This window comes from Bombina bombina, chromosome 3 (genome assembly GCF_027579735.1).
Source record: "Bombina bombina isolate aBomBom1 chromosome 3, aBomBom1.pri, whole genome shotgun sequence".
Classification (NCBI taxonomy): domain Eukaryota; kingdom Metazoa; phylum Chordata; class Amphibia; order Anura; family Bombinatoridae; genus Bombina; species Bombina bombina.
This window is the reverse complement of record NC_069501.1, coordinates 587,987,520-588,007,478: the sequence shown is the minus strand read 5'-3', so window position 1 is coordinate 588,007,478 and position 19,959 is coordinate 587,987,520. Positions and strand designations below refer to the sequence as shown.

Below are 19,959 nucleotides of genomic sequence, written 5' to 3'. Positions count from 1 at the left end.
ACAAACAGGTTTGAGTAGAACCCTTGTCCTTGTTCCGACCGCGGAACCGGATGGATCACTCCCATTATTAACAGATCTTGTACGCAGCGTAGAAACGCTTCTTTCTTTATCTGGTTTGTTGACAACCTTGACAGATGAAATCTCCCTCTTGGGGGAGATAATTTGAAGTCTAGAAGGTATCCCTGAGATATGATCTCTAGTGCCCAGGGATCCTGAACATCTCTTGCCCAGGCCTGGGCGAAGAGAGAGAGTCTGCCCCCCACTAGATCCGGTCCCGGATCGGGGGCTCTCGGTTCATGCTGTCTTTGGGGCAGCAGCAGGTTTCCTGGCCTGCTTGCTCTTGTTCCAGGACTGGTTAGGCTTCCAGCCTTGCCTGTAACGAGCAACAGCTCCTTCCTGTTTTGGTGCAGTGGAGGTTGATGCTGCTCCTGTTTTGAAGTTCCGAAAGGGACGAAAATTAGACTGTCTAGCCTTAGCTTTGGCTTTGTCTTGAGGTAGGGCGTGGCCCTTACCTCCTGTAATGTCAGCGATAATCTCTTTCAAACCGGGCCCAAATAAAGACTGCCCCTTGAAAGGTATATTAAGTAATTTGGACTTAGAAGTAACATCAGCTGACCAGGATTTTAGCCACAGCGCCCTACGTGCCTGTATGGCGAATCCTGAGTTCTTAGCCGTAAGTTTGGTTAAATGTACTACGGCCTCCGAAATGAAGGAATTAGCTAGTTTAAGGACTCTAAGCCTGTCCGTAATGTCGTCTAGCGTAGATGAACTAAGGTTCTCTTCAAGCGACTCAATCCAAAATGCTGCCGCAGCCGTAATCGGCGCGATACATGCAAGGGGTTGTAATATAAAACCTTGTTGAACAAACATTTTCTTAAGGTAACCCTCTAATTTTTTATCCATTGGATCTGAGAAGGCACAGCTATCCTCCACCGGGATAGTGGTACGCTTAGCTAAAGTAGAAACTGCTCCCTCCACCTTGGGGACCGTTTGCCATAAGTCCCGAGTGGTGGCGTCTATTGGAAACATCTTTCTAAATATTGGAGGGGGTGAGAACGGCACACCGGGTCTATCCCACTCCTTAGTAACAATTTCAGTTAGTCTCTTAGGTATAGGAAAAACGTCAGTACTCGCCGGTACCGCAAAGTATTTATCCAACCTACACAGTTTCTCTGGTATTGCAACGGTGTTACAATCGTTGAGAGCTGCTAAGACCTCCCCTAGTAATACACGGAGGTTCTCCAATTTAAATTTAAAATTTGAAATATCTGAGTCCAATCTGTTTGGATCAGAACCGTCACCCACAGAATGAAGCTCTCCGTCCTCATGCTCTGCGAGCTGTGACGCAGTATCAGACATGGCCCTAGCATTGTCAGCGCACTCTGTTCTCACCCCAGAGTGATCACGCTTGCCTCTTAGTTCTGGTAATTTAGACAAAACTTCAGTCATAACAGTAGCCATATCTTGTAATGTTATCTGTAATGGCCGCCCAGATGTACTAGGCGCCAAAATATCACGCACCTCCCGGGCGGGAGATGCAGGTACTGCCGCGTGAGGCGAGTTAGTCGGCATAACTCTCCCCTCGCTGTTTGGTGAAATTTGTTCACATTGTACAGATTGACTTTTATTTAAAGTAGCATCAATACAGTTAGTACATAAATTTCTATTGGGCTCCACCTTGGCATTGGAACAAATGACACAGATATCTTCCTCTGAGTCAGACATGTTTAACACACTAGCAAAAAACTTACAACTTGGTTATAATCTTTTTTAGCAAAAAACGTACTGTGCCTCAAAGAGGTACTAACGATTAAATGACAGTTGAAATAATGAACTGAAAAACAGTTATAGCATCAAACTTTAAAACAACAAAACTTTTAGCAAAGGTTTGTTCCCATTAGTAAAATAACAATAATTAAATTTGACATAAAAAATACAAAGCAACGTTTTTATTCACAGTCACTATAAGAATTCTCACAGCTCTGCTGAGAGAATTTACCTCCCTTCAAAGAAGTTTGAAGACCCCTGAGATCTATCAGAGATGAACCGGATCATGCAGGAAATATAAAAGTAACTGACTGGTATTTTTTGATGCGTAGCAAAGAGCGCCAAAAACGGCCCCTCCCTCTCCCACACAGCAGTGAAGAGAAACGAAACTGTCACAATTAAAGCAAAAAAACTGCCAAGTGGAAAATAATGCCCAAATATTTATTCACACAGTACCTCAGCAATGTAAACGATTCTACATTCCAGCAAAAACGTTTAACATGATAAATAGTTATTAAAAAGGATTAGTGACCTTTAACAGAGTAGTTCCGGTGAAATACCATCCCCAGAATACTGAAGTGTATACATACATGTCATTTTAACGGTATGGCAGGATTTTCTCATCAATTCCATTCAGAAAATAAAAACTGCTACATACCTCAATGCAGATTCATCTGCCCGCTGTCCCCTGATCTGAAGCCTTTACCTCCCTCAGATGGCCGAGAACAGCAATATGATCTTAACTACTCCGGTTAAAATCATAGTAAAAAAACTCTGACAGATTCTTCCTCAAACTCTGCCAGAGAAGTAATAACACGCTCCGGTGCTATTTTAAAATAACAAACTTTTGATTGAAGTCATAAAAACTAAGTATAATCACCATAGTCCTCTCACACATCCTATCTAGTCGTTGGGTGCAAGAGAATGACTGGGACTGACGTAGAGGGGAGGAGCTATATGCAGCTCTGCTGGGTGAATCCTCTTGCATTTCCTGTTGGGGAGGAGTTATATCCCAGAAGTAATGATGACCCGTGGACTGATCACACATAACAGAAGAAATACTATTAAAAACAGGGGCACTTCCATTCATCAAAGTTTAGAAAGCAGCCGTTTTGTTTAAAAACTTACCTTTCTTCTTTTCACAGCCGGAGCAGCTTCCCCCACGCGGAGATCCTCTCTTCACATGTCATCAATGACTAATCCAGCTTCCTCCAATCACGACCTTTGCCTGAGGCCATACCATGATTGGAGGAAGCCGGATTAGTCATTGCTGATGTGTGAAGAGAGTTTACACAGTGCAGTGCAAGATCATTTATTTAGTGAGTAATATAATGCAGGAGGTCAATATATTGGTAGTTTATGTTATATTCTTTGGTGATATTGGCTATAGGCTGCAGTCTTCCATTATGCCAAATACGTACCCAAACTGCATAAGGGCATATTTCTATAAATTGCAAAGGGCTAAACTATGGGTACTTTATTTGCTTATACTGAGCTCCAGAGTCAACATATGTATACATTACAATCCAGGGTAGAGGCATTTGTTAGAGAAACAGAGGGAGACAGTGTAAGAAACAGAGGGAAACAGTGATAGACATAGAGGATGAGATATGCCAGATTATAAACAGTAAAAAGGCTAATGTGATATACTGATGCCAATAAGTAACATGTTGGAAATGGGATTGTTTAAAATTTGTAATAAATTAAATGTGATTGCTTCATCTATTATAAAAGCTATGTGCTGTATAAATATATATAAGATTAGGATTTATGTAGCCAAATTTATTTCACTATAAAATACTGAGCCTAGTGAAGGTTTTGATTATACTGAAAGCCTCTATTTCAAGCATTTTTCTCCAGTATGGTATTTCTTTTAAAAGGGTATTACACTTAAAATGTATCTCCTCATGAATTAATTAAATTAACAACAAGGGCTTTACCGTTATGGAGATAGGAAAGTCAAAATTAAACTTGCATGATTCAGATGGAACTGAACAATTTTTATTTTTTATTTTATTTATTTAAGGCCGTATGCAAATTTGGCAGAAGTTCTGTTTATTCCAAGGAAATGCACCCCCCCCCCTCCCCATTTTAGGCCTTTTTTAGCCATAATAATTTTGAGGGTGTAACGTGACTTTTTTTAAATTACATTTTTAACCCTTTGAGTGCTAAGCACTGAGCTGATTTGAGGCATTTTTATTTTTTTTAAATATTTTTTTTTTTTACTTTTTTCTTTTTCTTTCAGATCCCCAAGACTTATACCGTTGGAAAGGTTAGGCGATTACCTTTTCAACGGGGGTCTGTAGCTGCTTAGATGCCTGAGATACAGACTTCTAAGCAGCATGCCCCCTTTCCCTATACTGTCCATTGTCTTTTTTCAATAAAGTTGCACGGTGACATCATCATGTCATTGCGCGTGATGTCACCACGCAAAACGTGAAGCCCCGGCGATGCCTGTCACTATACAGGCCCGATCGCCGGGGTAGGCGCGGGTAGGAGCCCCCATATCTCCCTCAAGGTGGGAGAGTGCTAGCGACGGCTCTGAGACATCGTTAGCACCATTCATGTTCATGTTCATGTTCAAATGTTCATGTATATCATGAGTGAGTGTTCATGGTGTGCGTGTGTGTAGTGAGACTCAAAAAGTGCTTCCCCCCAAAAAATCTGCCGCCCTAGGCAAGTGCCTTGTTTGCCTAGGCCAAAATATGCCCCTGTCAATACCTCAGATACATTTAAAATGGCTTAGATACACTTCTGGCTAGAATCAGAATTCAGGGATATGATTGCTTGTGTTAAATTAATTACCTTTTTAATGGGATTCATTTCAATTAGAGCTTTTATTGTAAATCAGGTAGGATCAGTATAGGTTTAAGTTGTTGGACTTGTGTCTTCTTTCAACCTCATATATTATGTAAGACTCGACCCTTTAAAGAACATGCTGACAAGCCTTTATCCAAACCATCCTGGAGAAATTGTAGAATTCTGGAGGAGGACCAATTGAAACCTCTCGCAAAACACACCAAGAAAAATACATCTTCCATATCTTGGTATATCTTCTGGGTAACAGATTTACAAGCTTGAATCAATCACTGAATCTTGAAAACTTATCTAAGAAAGAATGAATCATTCAATCTCCAAGCTGTTAAACAAAAAGAATGGAGATTTTGATGAAAAACTATGCTTAACACAAATCCCAACGACGAGCAGGATGCCATGAAGGAGCACTGGATGTTTGAACCAGATTCGCATTTCGGGTTCTGAGTGGCATAGATGGAGCAATCAGAATAGTCTGTGTGTGTTCCTGCTTGATTTGGGCTATGACACATACAGAATTATATAACATTATCTTAGCGGCAGCTTTCAAAATCAAAAGCTTTGAGAGATTTTTGATATCAAAGTTGCACTTACCTGGTCTCCTCTTCAGACTCTTCTGATCAGGTCTTGGTTTTAAAAAGCTTAATTGAACTGAATGTAGCTCGCTAACACTACCAGACCAGAGCAGGAGCGAGCTACATTAAGTTCAATGAATTATATAACATTTTTTAAGTTTACCGTCCATTTAAAAAAAGGCTCAGTCTGTCCTCTACCAAAAACGAATTTGTATTGGGGGCCATAAATGCTGACTTTAAGAAAAGATTAATTTCCTCCCGTAACAGTTGAGATGATATATCATACAATCCAGGTCCAAATAAGATCTTGCCCTGAAATGGCAAAGAAAGAAGTCTACTCTTTGAAATCATGTCAGCAGACCAGGATTTTAGCCATAATGCTCTAGTTAAACCCACCAAGGCCATGTTCTTTGCATTAATACGTATAATGGCATCACGTATAAAAAAAAAAAGTTGGCAAGTCTCAGAAATTCAAAATGCTACACAATATCCTCTAATGGAGACTCTTCAGAGACCATATAGGATAAGGAATCACACCAAAGGTAAGCAGCACCTGTGACAAAGGCAAGGCCCACAGCTGGCTGGAATTACATTCATCCTTAAAGGAAGGATTTTCTAAGATAGTCTTCTAGCTGCCTATCCATGGAGTCTCTGAAAGAAGTTAAATCTTCTAAAGGGATTGTAGTTCTCTTAGCTAATGTAGCAATTGGCCCATCAACTTTAGAAACAGATTCCCTGAGTTCTAAATTGGCATTAGGAATTTGAAAAATCATTTTAAATTTTGGGGAAGAAAGATAGGAAATACCTGGTTTATTCCATTCTTTAGAAATAATTTCAGATATTGCACCAGGAACTGGAAAAGTATCCACCGCCTTAGTGATTTTAAAAATTAAATCAAGCAGCTTTACCAATTTATCTTCCACCAGGTTAGAATCTTATACCTGTAAAGTTAGTAAAACTTCATGAAATAAAGACTTTAGATGCTCAGGAATCTGAAGCGGTTTCATTTAATTTTAAGATTGATCAGGATTAGAATCCTGTTACTCAGAGGATATTTCACCCTCTGAAAACTGATCAGAACCCTCAGAATCAGAATCATGCACCAATTTACTAGCAATCGCTGTTGTAGTTTGGACAGAGAATGAGAGGATAGACGTTTGAGCTTACTTGAAGGAGGTATAGTCGCCAAAATCTCTGAAATAGTATTTTTCACATATTCATTTAAATCTGGAGAAAGATCAGTGGATCCCCAAGGAGAGGAACGAACTGACTGAAGACAAGACACCTCAATTGAAATTGTAGGTGTAGACTTATAAGAGAGTAAAACAGAATTTAAGCAGGAACTGCAAAGCTGAGCTGGAGGACAAAGAGTAGTCAGCTTGCAAAGCATATAATAATTGAAAGGTATTGAAAAATCTGTGGATCTCCCTTCTATTGGGTCTGAATTTTTAGAAGGGACAGTTCCAGTCTGCTCCATTGGCACACAACTATATTTCTGTACTAGCAATATAAAAAACAAAAAAAACAAAAACAGTTTTAATGCTCACACAGACAGACTATTTCTATTTAACTGAAAGAATAAAATAAAAAAAATAAAAAAGTATAAAATCACTGCTGAACAGCTTGAATAAACTAATAACTTTCAATAAGTAATATTGAAAAGACATGAAGACAAATATACAATATCACAACAATTATCACCTATAGTGAAAAGTATGAAATAACCAATTCCCCGCTCTTGGCGTGAAGATTATGTAAAAAAAAAAAGTGTAAACACTCACACTGCTGGACTGAGTCTAATTGAACAGTAAAAAGTTAAAAAAAGGAAACATTTGTCTCCATATGATCTGTGCAGCCAGCCCACATACTAATTTTCTTAAGTAAGTGTACACAAACATATATACATGTATAAAGTGTGCATTAACCTTCAGTCTCATTACTGTCTGTGCTTACCTGTGACCCAGAGCAAAGAGGCTATGATGTACAAGAACCCTGTACTACTAATAGCCTGTGGGCTATGTGAGTGTGCATACTTACCTGACAGACACTCGCTCCCTGAGCTTACCCAGCAGCAGAATTTCTACCTTCTGTAGACAGCCCATCCAGTACTGTATAAAACAGCAGAGGACATGAGAAGACAAAGGACCAGTCCCTGCGACACCTGTGGTAGGCTATAGACAAAAACTTAATATTCCTCTATAAACTGTTTCTTCTCATTTTCCAAATGGGAATAATGGGTTAATAAACCCCTTCCAAAGAAAAACTGGAGCACCTCAATTCTTCACCCACAGAAATGAAACTGGGAGAGTTTTAAAGCTCTTGGTGTGTTGAGTATCTTTGCCTCCTCCTGGTGGACAGGTTTTCAATCCCAAACGTAAGGACTTATGGACTTTCACCACCTTAAAGGGACACTGAACACAATTTTTTTTCTATTGTGATTCAGATAGAGCATGCAATTTTAAGCAACTTTTAATTTACTACTATTATCAAATTATTTTCTTTCTCTTGGTATCTTTATTTGAAATGCAAGAATGTAAGTTTAAATGCCGGCCCATTTTTGGTGAACACACTGTGTTGTTCTTGATGATTGGTGGGTAAATTCACCTACCAATAAACAAGTGCTTTCCATGGTTCTGAACCAAACAAATAGCTTAGATGCCTTCTTTTTCAAATAAAGAAAGCAAGAGAACGAAGAAAAATTGATAATAGGAGTAAATTAGAAAGTTGCTTAAAATTGCATGCTCTATCTGAATCACGAAAGAAAAAAATTGGGTTCAGAGTCCCTTTAAGAAAGAAATGTGATCTGTATAGACTTGAGTTTCTTTGGATATAGCAAAACATAGTCAGGGAAGAGGAGGACATCTAGCTCAGTAATAATTCCAACTAAGGTTCATAGTGGGTTAAACAACAACTGCAATGTCAGCAAATAACTTCAATTCAATGACTAATTTCAAAGCATGGAGCAAATAAAACACTTTCTTCTGATAAATTAGTAATAAATAATTAGAATCACTAGTAGATCTAGACTTTTCTGACAACAAACAATATTGATTGCATTGAACAGGGGACAAGGAATCCATACAAGTAAATTATTATCTGCTGTATATGATGCTGGTGTATTATTTGTGTATTATGGAAAATCTGCATGAATAAAGCATTGTATAGTTTTAGACCTTTACTTACCATCCTTCCCATAATTCCTGTGCCCACAGTTTCCGCTTCTACCTCAGAGATATGAACAGCAAGATCTTTTTTAACATACAGCAGCAACATAATGCCAACAAGCCTGATTAATTTGATCTATCAAAAAAAAAAAAAAAAAACATTTTTTTTTTAGTCTACTGTTCAATTGTAAAATTAGTTACTGAAATAGGACCTTCTCTTTTTCAAATTAAGGATGTCAACAGTTCTGCTATTACAAAAAGTGTAAAATCTGTAATGGCAACAGAAGTCTCAAAAGGACAGGCACATATATTTAAAGTGAATGTAAACTTGAGCATAGTCGCTCAAGTCATAGGATAGAATTGAAAAAATGAATGAGACTTTCATTCATCAAATGTGTAGTATATACTTATCTTCCACTAATCGTTGTTTCCCCCCCTGGGTGTGCAGTTTGTGCAAAGGGGCTGGGGGGGGGGGGAAACAATTAGTAAATTTCAGATAAGTCATCAGTCAATCAATTGAAGAATATGGCAGGCGAAGGAACGGCGCGTATCGTTCTGGCATTACAAGGAACAAATCTCAGAAGATAAATATATACTACACATTTGATGAATGAAAGTCTCATTCATTTTTTAATTCTATCCTTTGACTTGAGCGACTATGCTCAAGTTTACATTCACTTTAAGGACTGATCAGAACTAAAGAACTCTAATTAAATAATAATAAAAAACTACTAACAAACAGCTAGATTATGAGTTTTGCGTTATGAGTGAAAAAGCTTCATATAGTGCTGCTTTTTCCCTACAGCTGCTATTACGAGTCTTGTCGGTATAGGTGTACCACACACTTTATTGGCCGTCACGCAACGTCAGTACCGCACTTTTAAAAAAGTCCTTTTTCAATGGGACTCCCATAGCGCCTGTATTACGAGTTTTGCCTGGGAGGTCAAAAAGTGAGCGTTACACCCTACACCGACAAGATTCATACCGCCATCAAGTCAGTAGTTATGAGTTTTGCGTTACAAAGCTGTAGCATAAAACTCACAACTAAACTGTCACAAAGTACACTAACACCCATAAACTACCTATTAACCCCTAAACCGAAGCCCCCCGCATCGTAAATAATAAAATAAAATAATGAACCCCTAATCTGCCGCTCCGGACATCGCCACCACTTAAAAAATGCATTAACCCCTATTCCGCCGCTCCCTGACATTGTCGCCACTATAATAAAATTATTAACCCCTAAACCGCCACCCTCCCGCATCGCAAACACTATTTAAATATTATTAACCCCCAATCTGCCGTCCGCCCACTGCACCGCTATAATAAACCTATTAACCCCTAAACCTAACCCCTCTAACTTAAATATAATTAAAATAAATCTAAATAAAACCTACTATTAATAACTAACTAATTCCTATTTAAAACGAAATACCTGTAAAATAAACCCTAAACTAACTACAATATAACGAATAGTTACATTGTAGCTAGCTTAGGTGTTATTTTTATTTCACAGCTAAGTTTCTATTTATTTTAACTAGGTAGACTAGTTAGTAAATCCTTATTAACTATTTACTAGCTACCTAGTTAAAATAAATACAAAGTTACCTGTAAAATAAAACCTAACCTGAGTTACACAAACACCTAATATTACAATAAAATTAAATAAATTAAATGAACAAAATACATTTACAAAATTACAAAAAAAACAAACACTAAATTACACAAAATAAAAAAGAAATGATCAAAAATAAAAACCCTATCAAAATAAAAAAAGCTCCCCCAAAATAAAAAAGAAACCCTAGCCTACACTAAACTGACAATGGCCCTTAAAAGGGCCTTTTGTGGGGCATTGCCCTAAAGAAATCAGCTCTTTTACCTGTAAAAAAAATAAACAAACAACCCCCCAACAGTAAAACCCACCACCCACACATCCAACCCCCCCAAATAAAATCCTATCTAAATAAACCTAAAGCTCCCCATTGCCCTGAAAAGGGCATTTGGATGGACATTGCCCTGAAAAGGGCATTTAGCTCTTTTACATTGCCCAAAACCCTAAGCTAAAAATAAAACCCACCCAATAAACTCTTAAAAAAACCTAACACTAACCCCCGACGATCCACTTACAGTTTTTGAAGACCGGACATCCCTCCTCATCCAGGCGGCAGAACTCTTCATCAAAGCGGGCAGAATTCCTCATCGAAGCCGGCAGAAGTCTTCATCCAAGCGAACAGAAGTCTTTATCCAGACTGCATCTTCTATCTTCGGTGCGGAGCGGGTCCATCTTCAAGGCATCCGGCGCGGAGCATCCTCTTCTTCCAATGGCTGTTGAAGAATGAAGTTTCCCTTTAAATTACGTCATCCAAGATGGCGTACCTTACATTCCAATTGGCTGATAGAATTCTTAATACGAATTAAGGGGGGATTGCAACAGCCAATAGGATTTTTTCCCTTAATTCCTATTGGCTGGTAGAATTCTTTCAGCCAATCGGAATGTAAGGGACGCCATCTTGGATGACGTCATTTAAAGGGAAACTTCAGTCTTCAACAGCCATCGGAAGAAGAGGATGCTCCACGCCGGATGTCTTGAAGATGGACCCGCTCCACGCCGGATGAATGAGGACTTCTGCCCGCTTCGATGAGGACTTCTGCTAGTTTGGATGAAGACTTCTGCCGCCTGGATGAGGATAGATGTCCGGTCTTGAAAAACCTGTAAGTGGATCGTTGGGGGTTAGTGTTAGGTTTTTTTTAAGGGTTTATTGGGTGGGTTTTATTTTTAGTTTAGGGTTTTGGGCAATGTAAAAGAGCTAAATGCCCTTTTCCGGGAAATGCCCATCCAAATGACCTTTTCAGGGCAATGGGAAGCTTAGGTTTATTTAGATAGGATTTTATTTGGGGGGTTTGGTTGTGTGGGTGGTGGGTTTTACTGTCGGGGGGTTGTTTGTATTTTTTTTTACAGGTAAAAGAGCAGATTTCTTTGGGGCAATGCCCAGCAAAGGGTCCTTTTAAGGGCCATTGGCAGTTTAGTGTAGGCTAGGGTTTTTTTAGTTTGGGGGGACTTTTTTATTTTGATAGGGCTATTAGATTAGGAGTACTTCGTTGTTATTTTTGATAATTCCTTTTTTTTTATTTTGCGTAATTTATTGTTTATTTTTTTTGTAATTTAGATAAATGTATTTTGTTCATTTAATTTATTTAATGTTATTGTAATGTTAACTGTTAGTGTAACTCAGGTTAGGTTTTATTTTACAGGTAACTTTGTATTTATTTTAACTAGGTAGCTAGTAAATAGTTAATAACTATTTACTAACTAGTCTACCTAGTTAAAATAAATACAAACTTAGCTGTGAAATAAAAATAACACTTAAGCTAACTACAATGTAACTATTAGTTATATTGTAGCTAGCTTAGGGTTTATTTTACAGGTAAGTTTGTATTTAGTTTTAAATAGGAATTATTTAGTTATTAATAGTAAGTTTTATTTAGAATTTTTTTAATTATATTTAAGTCAGGCGGTGTTAGGGTTACTTTAGGGTTACATTAGGGGTTAATATATTTATTTAGTGTTAGTGATGTGGGAGGCCAGAGGTATAGGAGTTAATAACTTTAGTATAGTGGCAGCTGCGACATTGGGGGCGGCAGATTAGGGGTTAATAAATTTATGTAGGTGGCGGTGACATTGGGGGCGGCAGATTAGGGGTTAATAAGTGTAATGTAGGTGTCGGCAATGTCGGGGGCGGCAGATTAGGGGTGTTTGATGTCTATGGGGAAATCGTGCACGAGCACGTCAAAACACTGCTTGCATTTGGTGCGGTATGGAGCTCAACGCTACCATATTACCCGCACAAGCAGTTTTTTTGCAAACCTGTAATAGCAGCGCTATTAAAAGGTGAGCGGTGAAAATAACTTGCAAGTTATTAGCGAGCCAGCCATAACGCAAAAATTATTAGTGAGCCAGCCATAACGCAAAACCTGTAATCTGTCTGAAAGTTCAGAGATATTCTGAAACAGATTTTACTACATTATGGGATGAAGGTATAATTTCACTGTGAACACTGTATGGAATAATTTATAACACTAACTATATTTTTTTAACTCCTTCACTATCGGGAATTTCAGATAAAAACAAAGGCCCTATTAAACGGATGATCGCAAAAATGCTAATAATTCTCCAGTATCTTGGCTAAGTTTTTGTTTCTTATTTACCTATGAAAACTATATACATTCTTTTTGGCATAAAAAAAAAAAAAAAACTTTCAGTGGATGACAGAATTAAATTATTGTAAAATTACCACACAAAAAAAAAATACATAAAAAGATTATCACGCTCCACAAAAACGTGGCTTTCTGAACATAGAAAACTATAGAAATGTAGAAAACATGTATATTTTTTATTATGTTTGATTTTGGCCCCTTAACTACCGGAAATTTTAGAGAAAAACTTGCCCAAAATACCCGAGAATGTTTAGCATTTTTGCTATAACTCATTTTAAACAAGAATAATCTAGGCCTATTTTGGTATATTTTCATGCCGTTTTCCCACCAAAAGTGAACATATAAAAAAAAAAATTGTTAACTTCTGCAATCATGACACCAATTACTGTAAGAGCTTCTCTAGGAACCCCTTTGTTTGGAAATATCAGTATTTACCATTCTTTTGGGCAATTAGAAGGCCACTAATTGCAGGTGCACACCACACTTCTTATATTCCCAGTAGTGAAGGGGTTAATCAGGTAGTTTGTAAGGTTAATTTTAGCTGTAGCGTAGAAATAACCATCCCAACCCCTGATCTCTCCCAAACAGCTCTTTTCCTTCGCTCAGTCCACCACTAGTAACCACCATCTCCGGCACTGGCAGACAAGTCTGCCAGTATGCAGTTTAAGACTTTTTTTTTTCTTTAATTTTTTTTTTTTTTTATTATTATTATTTCTGCAGTGTAGCGATACCTCCCAAACAGCTCTCTAACCCTCCTACTAGTGGCGGCAATCTTTGATACTGCCTAATTTATATGTATTTTAATTTTTTTCTCAAATTATTTATGTTTTTATTTTTTCTGCAGTGCAGTGGTCCTCCCCCCTCTCCCTGCAATCAAAATATAGGGTGCCCCCACTCCCTCATTCTAGCCCTTTCCATAGTGCAGCGCCCATTCTCCGTCTACAATAAAAAAAAATTGTAACCATAGGGTCCTTCCCACCGGCATCAACAGCGATCGTTACAGACGGTGACACTGACCCTGTCACTGTCTGTAATTAAATGATCTGGCAATCTGCCTTCATATGGTAACAGATCCCTGATAATCCCTTTATTAACCATTCCCCAGTTTTACATAACCAACACAGTTACATTAATATACTTTTTACCTTTGTAATTACCTTGTATCTCTTGTATCTAAGCCTCTGCAGACTGCCCCCTTATTTCAGTTCTTTTGACAGAATTGTATTTTAGCCAATCAGTGCTAACTCTTAGGTAATTCCACGGTCATGAGCACAATGTTATCTATATGGCACACATGAACTAATTCCCTCTAGTTGTGAAAAACTGTCAAAATGCATTCATATAAGAGGTGGCCTTCAAGGGCTAAGAAATTAGCATGAGTCTACCTAGGTTTAGCTTTCAACTAAGAATACCAAGAGAACAAAATAAAATTGATGATAAAAGTAAATTGGAAAGTTGTTTAAAATAACATGCCCTATCTGAATCATGAAAGTTAATTTTTTTTACTAGACTGTCCCTTTAAGGGTAATATTTGCTGTATTGTAGGAATTAGCCTTAAACCTGACACCTCCCACCACCTGATCCCTCCCAAACAGCTCTTTTTTATGGCATTTATCAACTCAATGGAAAGGAATATTTTCTACACCCTAGGTAATATCAACTTATTCAAACTTATATGGTCAGAATGGGACTCCACTTACAAGCCCGACCCTTTAAATTAATATATATTAATATATATTAATATATATTATATATTTTATTTTTTTTTCCGATTTCATTGCCCTTTAAATTAAAATTTCAATACAACATAACCTAATGATTCTTACACATTTCCAAAATTAATTTTGAATGCAAAAGTATTAAAAAATAAATACAATAGAGTTTTGTAGACTATGCTGTGTCATGATGTTTTTTACGCCTGCTGGAGTCTTGCAGGTTTTAGGGGCACCGCACACTTCTTTGGCCTTACCGCAAACGACTTATGTAAACTTCGTAAAGTCTTTTTTCTATAGGACTTCCATAGCGCTGATATTACGAGTCTGTCCTGGGAGGCCAAAAAGTGAGCGGTACACCCTACCCCGTCAAGAGTCCTAACGCATTTAAAAGTCAGTAGTTAAGAGTTTTATGGTACAACGCCATAACATAAAACTCATAATTAAAGTGCTAAAAAGTACACTAACACCAATGAACTACCTATTAACCCCTAAACCGAGGCCATCCCGCATCGCAAACACTATAATAAATTTTTTAACCCCTAATCTGCCGCTCCGGACATAGCCGCAACTATAACATATTAACCCCTAAACTGCCGCACTCCCGCCTTGCAAACACTAGTTAAATATTATTAACCCCTAATCTGCCGTCCCTAACATCGCCGCCATCTACCTACATTTATTAACCCCTATTCTGCCGCCCCCAACGTCGCCGCCACTATACTAAATGTATTAACCCCTAAACCTAAGTCTAACCCTAACACCCCCTAACTTAAATATAATTACAATAAATCTAAATAAAAATTAATATTATTACCTAAATAATTCCTATTTGAAACTAAATACTTACCTATAAAATAAACCCTAAGCTAGCTACAATATAACCAATAGTTACATTGTAGCTAGTTTAGGGTTTATTTTTATTTTACAGGCAGGCTTGTATTTATCTTAACTAGGTAGAATAGTTATTAAATAGTTATTAACTATTTAATAACTACCTAGCTAAAATAAATATAAAAGTACCTGTAAAATAAAACCTAACCTAAGTTACAATAACACCTAACCTGACCCTACAATTAAATACATTAACTAAATTAAAAACAATTAAATAAATTAAATTAAATTAGCTAAAGTATGAAAACAAACAAACACTAAATTACAGGAAATAATAAACAAATTACAAGATATTTAAACTAATTACCCCTAATCTAATAGCCCTATCAAAATAAAAAAGCCCCCCCAAAATAAAAAAAAACCCTAGCCTAAACTAAACTATCAATAGCCCTTAAAAGGGCATTTTGCGGGGCATTGCCCCAAAGTAATCAGCTCTTTTACCTGTAAAAAAAAATACAAACAACCCCCAACAGTAAAACCCACCACCTACACAACCAAACCCCAAATAAAATACTATCTAAAAAAACTAAGCTCCCCATTGCCCTTAAAAGGGCATTTGGAAGGGCATTGCCCTTAAAAGGGCAGTTAGCTCTTTTGCGGCCCAAACCCTAATCTAAAAAATAAAACCCACCCAATACACCCTTAAAAAACCTAACACTAACCCCCTGAAGATCGACTTACTGTTCTGAAGACCGGACATCCATCCTCAAGGAAGCGGCAAAAGTCTTCATCCAGACGGCATCTTCATCCATCTGACGCGGAGCGGCTCCATCTTCAAGACATCCGACGCGGAGCATCCTCTTCAAACGAAGTCTTCTTACTGAATGACGGTTCCTTTAAGTGACGTCATCCAAGATGGTGTCCCTTAGATTCCGATTGGCTGATAGAATTCTATCAGCCAATCGGAATTAAGGTAGAAAAAGTCCTATTGGCTGATCCAATTAGCCAATAGGATTGAAGTTCAATCCTATTGGCTGTTCTAATCAGCCAATAGGACTTTTTCTACCTTAATTCCGATTGGCTGATAGAATTCTGATTGGAACAGCCAATAGAATGCTAGCTCAATCCTATTGGCTGATTGGATCAGCCAATAGGGTTTTTTTCTACCTTAATTCCGATTGACTGATAGAATTCTATCAGCCAATCGGAATTGAAGGGACACCATCTTGGATGATGTCACTTAAAGGACCCGTCATTGTTCCAGTCGCCGTCGAACGAAGAGGATGCTCCGCGCCGGATGTCTTGAAGATGGACCTGCTCCGCTGCGGATGGATGAAGATAGAAGATGCCGCCTGGATGAAGACTTCTGGCTGTCTGGAGGACCCATTCTGCCTGGATAGGATGAAGACTTCGGACCGTCTAGAGGACCACTTCTGCCCAGTTGGGTGAAGACGTCTCAAGGTAGGGTGATCTTCAAGGGGGTAGTGTTAGGTTTTATTAAGGTGGGATCCAATCAGCCAATAGGATTGAGCTCACATTCTATTGGCTGATTGGAACAGCCAATAGAATGCGGGTTCAATCCTATTGGCTGATTGCATCAGCCAATAGGATTTTTTCTACCTTAATTCCGATTGGCTGATAGAATTCTATCAGCCAATCGGAATCTAAGGGATGCCATCTTGGATGACGTCACTTAAAGGAACCGTCATTCAGTAAGAAGACTTCGTTTGAAGAGGATGCTCCGCGTCGGATGTCTTGAAGATGGAGCCGCTCCGCGTCAGATGGATGATGATAGAAGATGCCGTCTGGATGAAGACTTCTGCCCGTCTGGAGGACCACTTCGCCCGGCTTGGATGAAGACTTCTGCCGCTTCCTTGAGGATGGATGTCCGGTCTTCGGAACATTAAGTCGATATTCAGGGGGTTAGTGTTAGGTTTTTTAAGGGTGTATTGGGTGGGTTTTATTTTTTAGATTAGGGTTTGGGCCGCAAAAGAGCTAACTGCCCTTTTAAGGGCAATGCCCATCCAAATGCCCTTTTCAGTGCAATGGGGAGTTTAGGTTTTTTTAGTTAGGCTTTTATTTGGGGGGTTGGTGTGTGGGTGGTGGGTTTTACTGTTGGGTGGGTTGTTTGTATTTTCTTTTACAGGTAAAAGAGCTGATTACTTTGGGGCAATGCCCCGCAAAATGCCCTTTTAAGGGCTATTGAAAGTTTAGTTTAGGCTAGGGTTTTTTTTTATTTTGGGGGGGCTTTTTTATTTTGATAGGGCTATTAGATTAGGTGTAATTAGTTTAAATATCTTTTAATTTGTTTATTATTTTCTGTAATTTAGTGTTTGTTTTTTTCTACTTTAGCTAATTTAATTTATTTAATTGTTGTTAATTTATTTCATTATAGTGTAGTGTTAGGTGTAATTGTAACTTAGGTTAGGTTTTATTTTACAGGTACTTTTGGATTTATTTTAGCTAGGTAGTTATTAAATAGTTAATAACTATTTAATAACTATTGTACCTAGTTAAAATAAATACAAACTTGCCTGTAAAATAAAAATAAACCCTAAGCTAGCTACAATATAACTATTAGTTATATTGTAGCTAGCTTAGGGTTTATTTTATAGGTAAGTATTTAGTTTTAAATAGGAATTATTTAGTTAATGATAGAAATTTTTAGTTAGATTTATTGTAATTATATTTAAGTTAGGTGGGGTTAGGGTTAGACTTAGGTTTAGGGGTTAATACATTTAGTATAGTGGCGGCGACGTTGGGGGCGGTAGATTAGGGGTTAATAAATGTAGGTAGGTTGCGGCGATGTTAGGGGCGGCAGATTAGGGGTTCATAAATATAATGTAGGTGGCGGTGGTGTCCGGAGCGGCAGATTAAGGGTTAATAAATATAATGCAGGTGTTGGCGATGTTGGGGGCGGCAGATTAGGGTTAATAATATTTAACTAATGTTTGCGAGGCGGGAGTGCAGGGGTTTAGGGGTTAATATGTTTATAACAGTGGCAGCAACGTTGGGGGCAGCAGGTTAGGGGTTAATAAATATAATGTAGGTGTCGGCGGTGTCCAGAGTGGCAGATTAGGGGTTAATAAGTGTAAGATTAGGGGTGTTTAGATTCGGGGTTCATGTTAGGGTGTTAGGTGTAGACATAAATTTTATTTCCCCATAGGAATCAATGGCGCTGCGTTACTGAGTTTTACTCTGCTTTTTTGCAGGTGTTAGACTTTTTCTCAGCCGTCTCTCCCCGTTGATTCCTATGGGGAAATCGTGCACGAGCACGTACAACCAGCTCACCGCTGACTTAAGCAGCGCTGGTATTGGAGTGCGTTAAGGAGCAAAATTTTGCTCAACGCTCACTTCTTGCCTTTTAACGCTGGGTTTGTAAAAACCCGTAATACCAGCGCTGCAGGTAAGTGAGCGGTGAGAGAAAACGGCTTGTTAGCACCGCATAGCTCCTAACGCAAAAACTCATAATCTGGCCGAATGTTTTCTCATTATTAAATAGTTTGTTTGGTTTTGAAGGCCCTTGATTTGTTAATGAAATTCTGTTCCTTTTAAAAAAAAATACGTTGTATGTATTTCTTCCTTACCAAAACTGAGATAGCACCCAAAAAAATTAGATAGATAGATATATAAATGCTGGAATTCAACCTCTATATCTATTTTATGCTTGTTTAAACTTGCCCTACATAATTTGATTATGCTGCAAATCTATAGTAAGAATGCAACGAAGCTTAAAACAATTGGGTAACTGGGTGTGCCATTATATAGTTTGAATGGCTTGTTACTCAGAATGTTGAGAACCACAGATCTAAAGCATATGCAGACCTACTGACAAAGGAATTATTAAACCACACTAAATATATTTCCTGCAATGTACTTTCGTAAGGGCTGGTCCCTCATGCCACACAAAACAGTTTCTCCACAGAGGAAATTAACAGTGACATAATGTGACTTCTAAAAATATCTGTCAAAACTATGCTATTGCACGGTTCCCCAGGAATGTTGCTGAAAAGATATTTAAAAATAAAAAAGAATAATCTATACATATTACGTAATTGACTTTAAATTGTAAAAACTATAAAAAAAAAAACACTTTAATTAGTGATGAAATAGCTGACAAATCTGGTGGTTAAAGCAGCAAATACCAAAGCAAAGTGCGGTAAAATTAAACAATTCAAAATGCAGTATGCAACAAAAATGTGAATGTAGCACATCAAATCAACTTTTCAGAAAGATTAGAAAATACCTCTCTCAATAAAGGCCACAGGATGGTAAAAATCTACTTAAAAAGGAGACATTAAACCCCAAATATATTTTTGTATATTTTTCATCTATGGTTACATATGTCATTTTGGACATTGTGACAGCTAATCATTCTTAGTTTTTGCGGTGATTCAGTGCTGCAGATCACCATATAATTAGAACTATTATGAACACACCATTGGCGCAGCATCAGCCAATCCTTGGCAGACATGTATCCATCCTATCAGAAGCGGCCACGTAATACACAGTGACAGCACGCTGGTTTCAAAAGCAAGTTCACGGCACACAATACTATACCTCTTTAAGAAGTCTGTTTGTAAACAGAAGAAACACGTTGAGGATTTACGTTCACACAGGTCCTATGAGCCTCATCCAACACCAGCCGTACATAACTCTGAAACACCCGCTCTCCTGGAAGTCAGTAAGTGACAATGTGGGGATATATTTCTTGTGCCTATTTTAACCCACTATCTTGTACATTTATCTTTTATTGCGCTTTATTGCCTATTATTAAAACGTTTACTCTTAGAGTGGTCCTGTGCTCTTCTCTTCTTTTTTGTTTTGTCATTTTTGTATTTAATGTCTCTTTAAAAATGTACCTAAAAGGTACATGAT

The 19,959-nt window shown here is 38.0% G+C and overlaps 1 protein-coding gene across 4 annotated transcripts in view; it reads right to left on the bottom strand.

Moving 5' to 3' along the window:
- INPP5B (inositol polyphosphate-5-phosphatase B) overlaps nucleotides 1–19,959 on the bottom strand; it is a 406,727-nt gene that overhangs the window by 159,797 nt on the left and 226,971 nt on the right. For 3 of the 4 annotated variants that reach the window (XM_053707160.1, XM_053707162.1, XM_053707163.1), the window contains one exon: nucleotides 8,340–8,456. The exons of the other annotated variant lie outside the window; for it this stretch is intronic. In XM_053707160.1, the coding sequence (XP_053563135.1) occupies nucleotides 8,340–8,456 (117 nt within the window). The remainder of the gene's footprint in view (nucleotides 1–8,339; nucleotides 8,457–19,959) is intronic. 4 annotated transcript variants of the gene reach the window in all.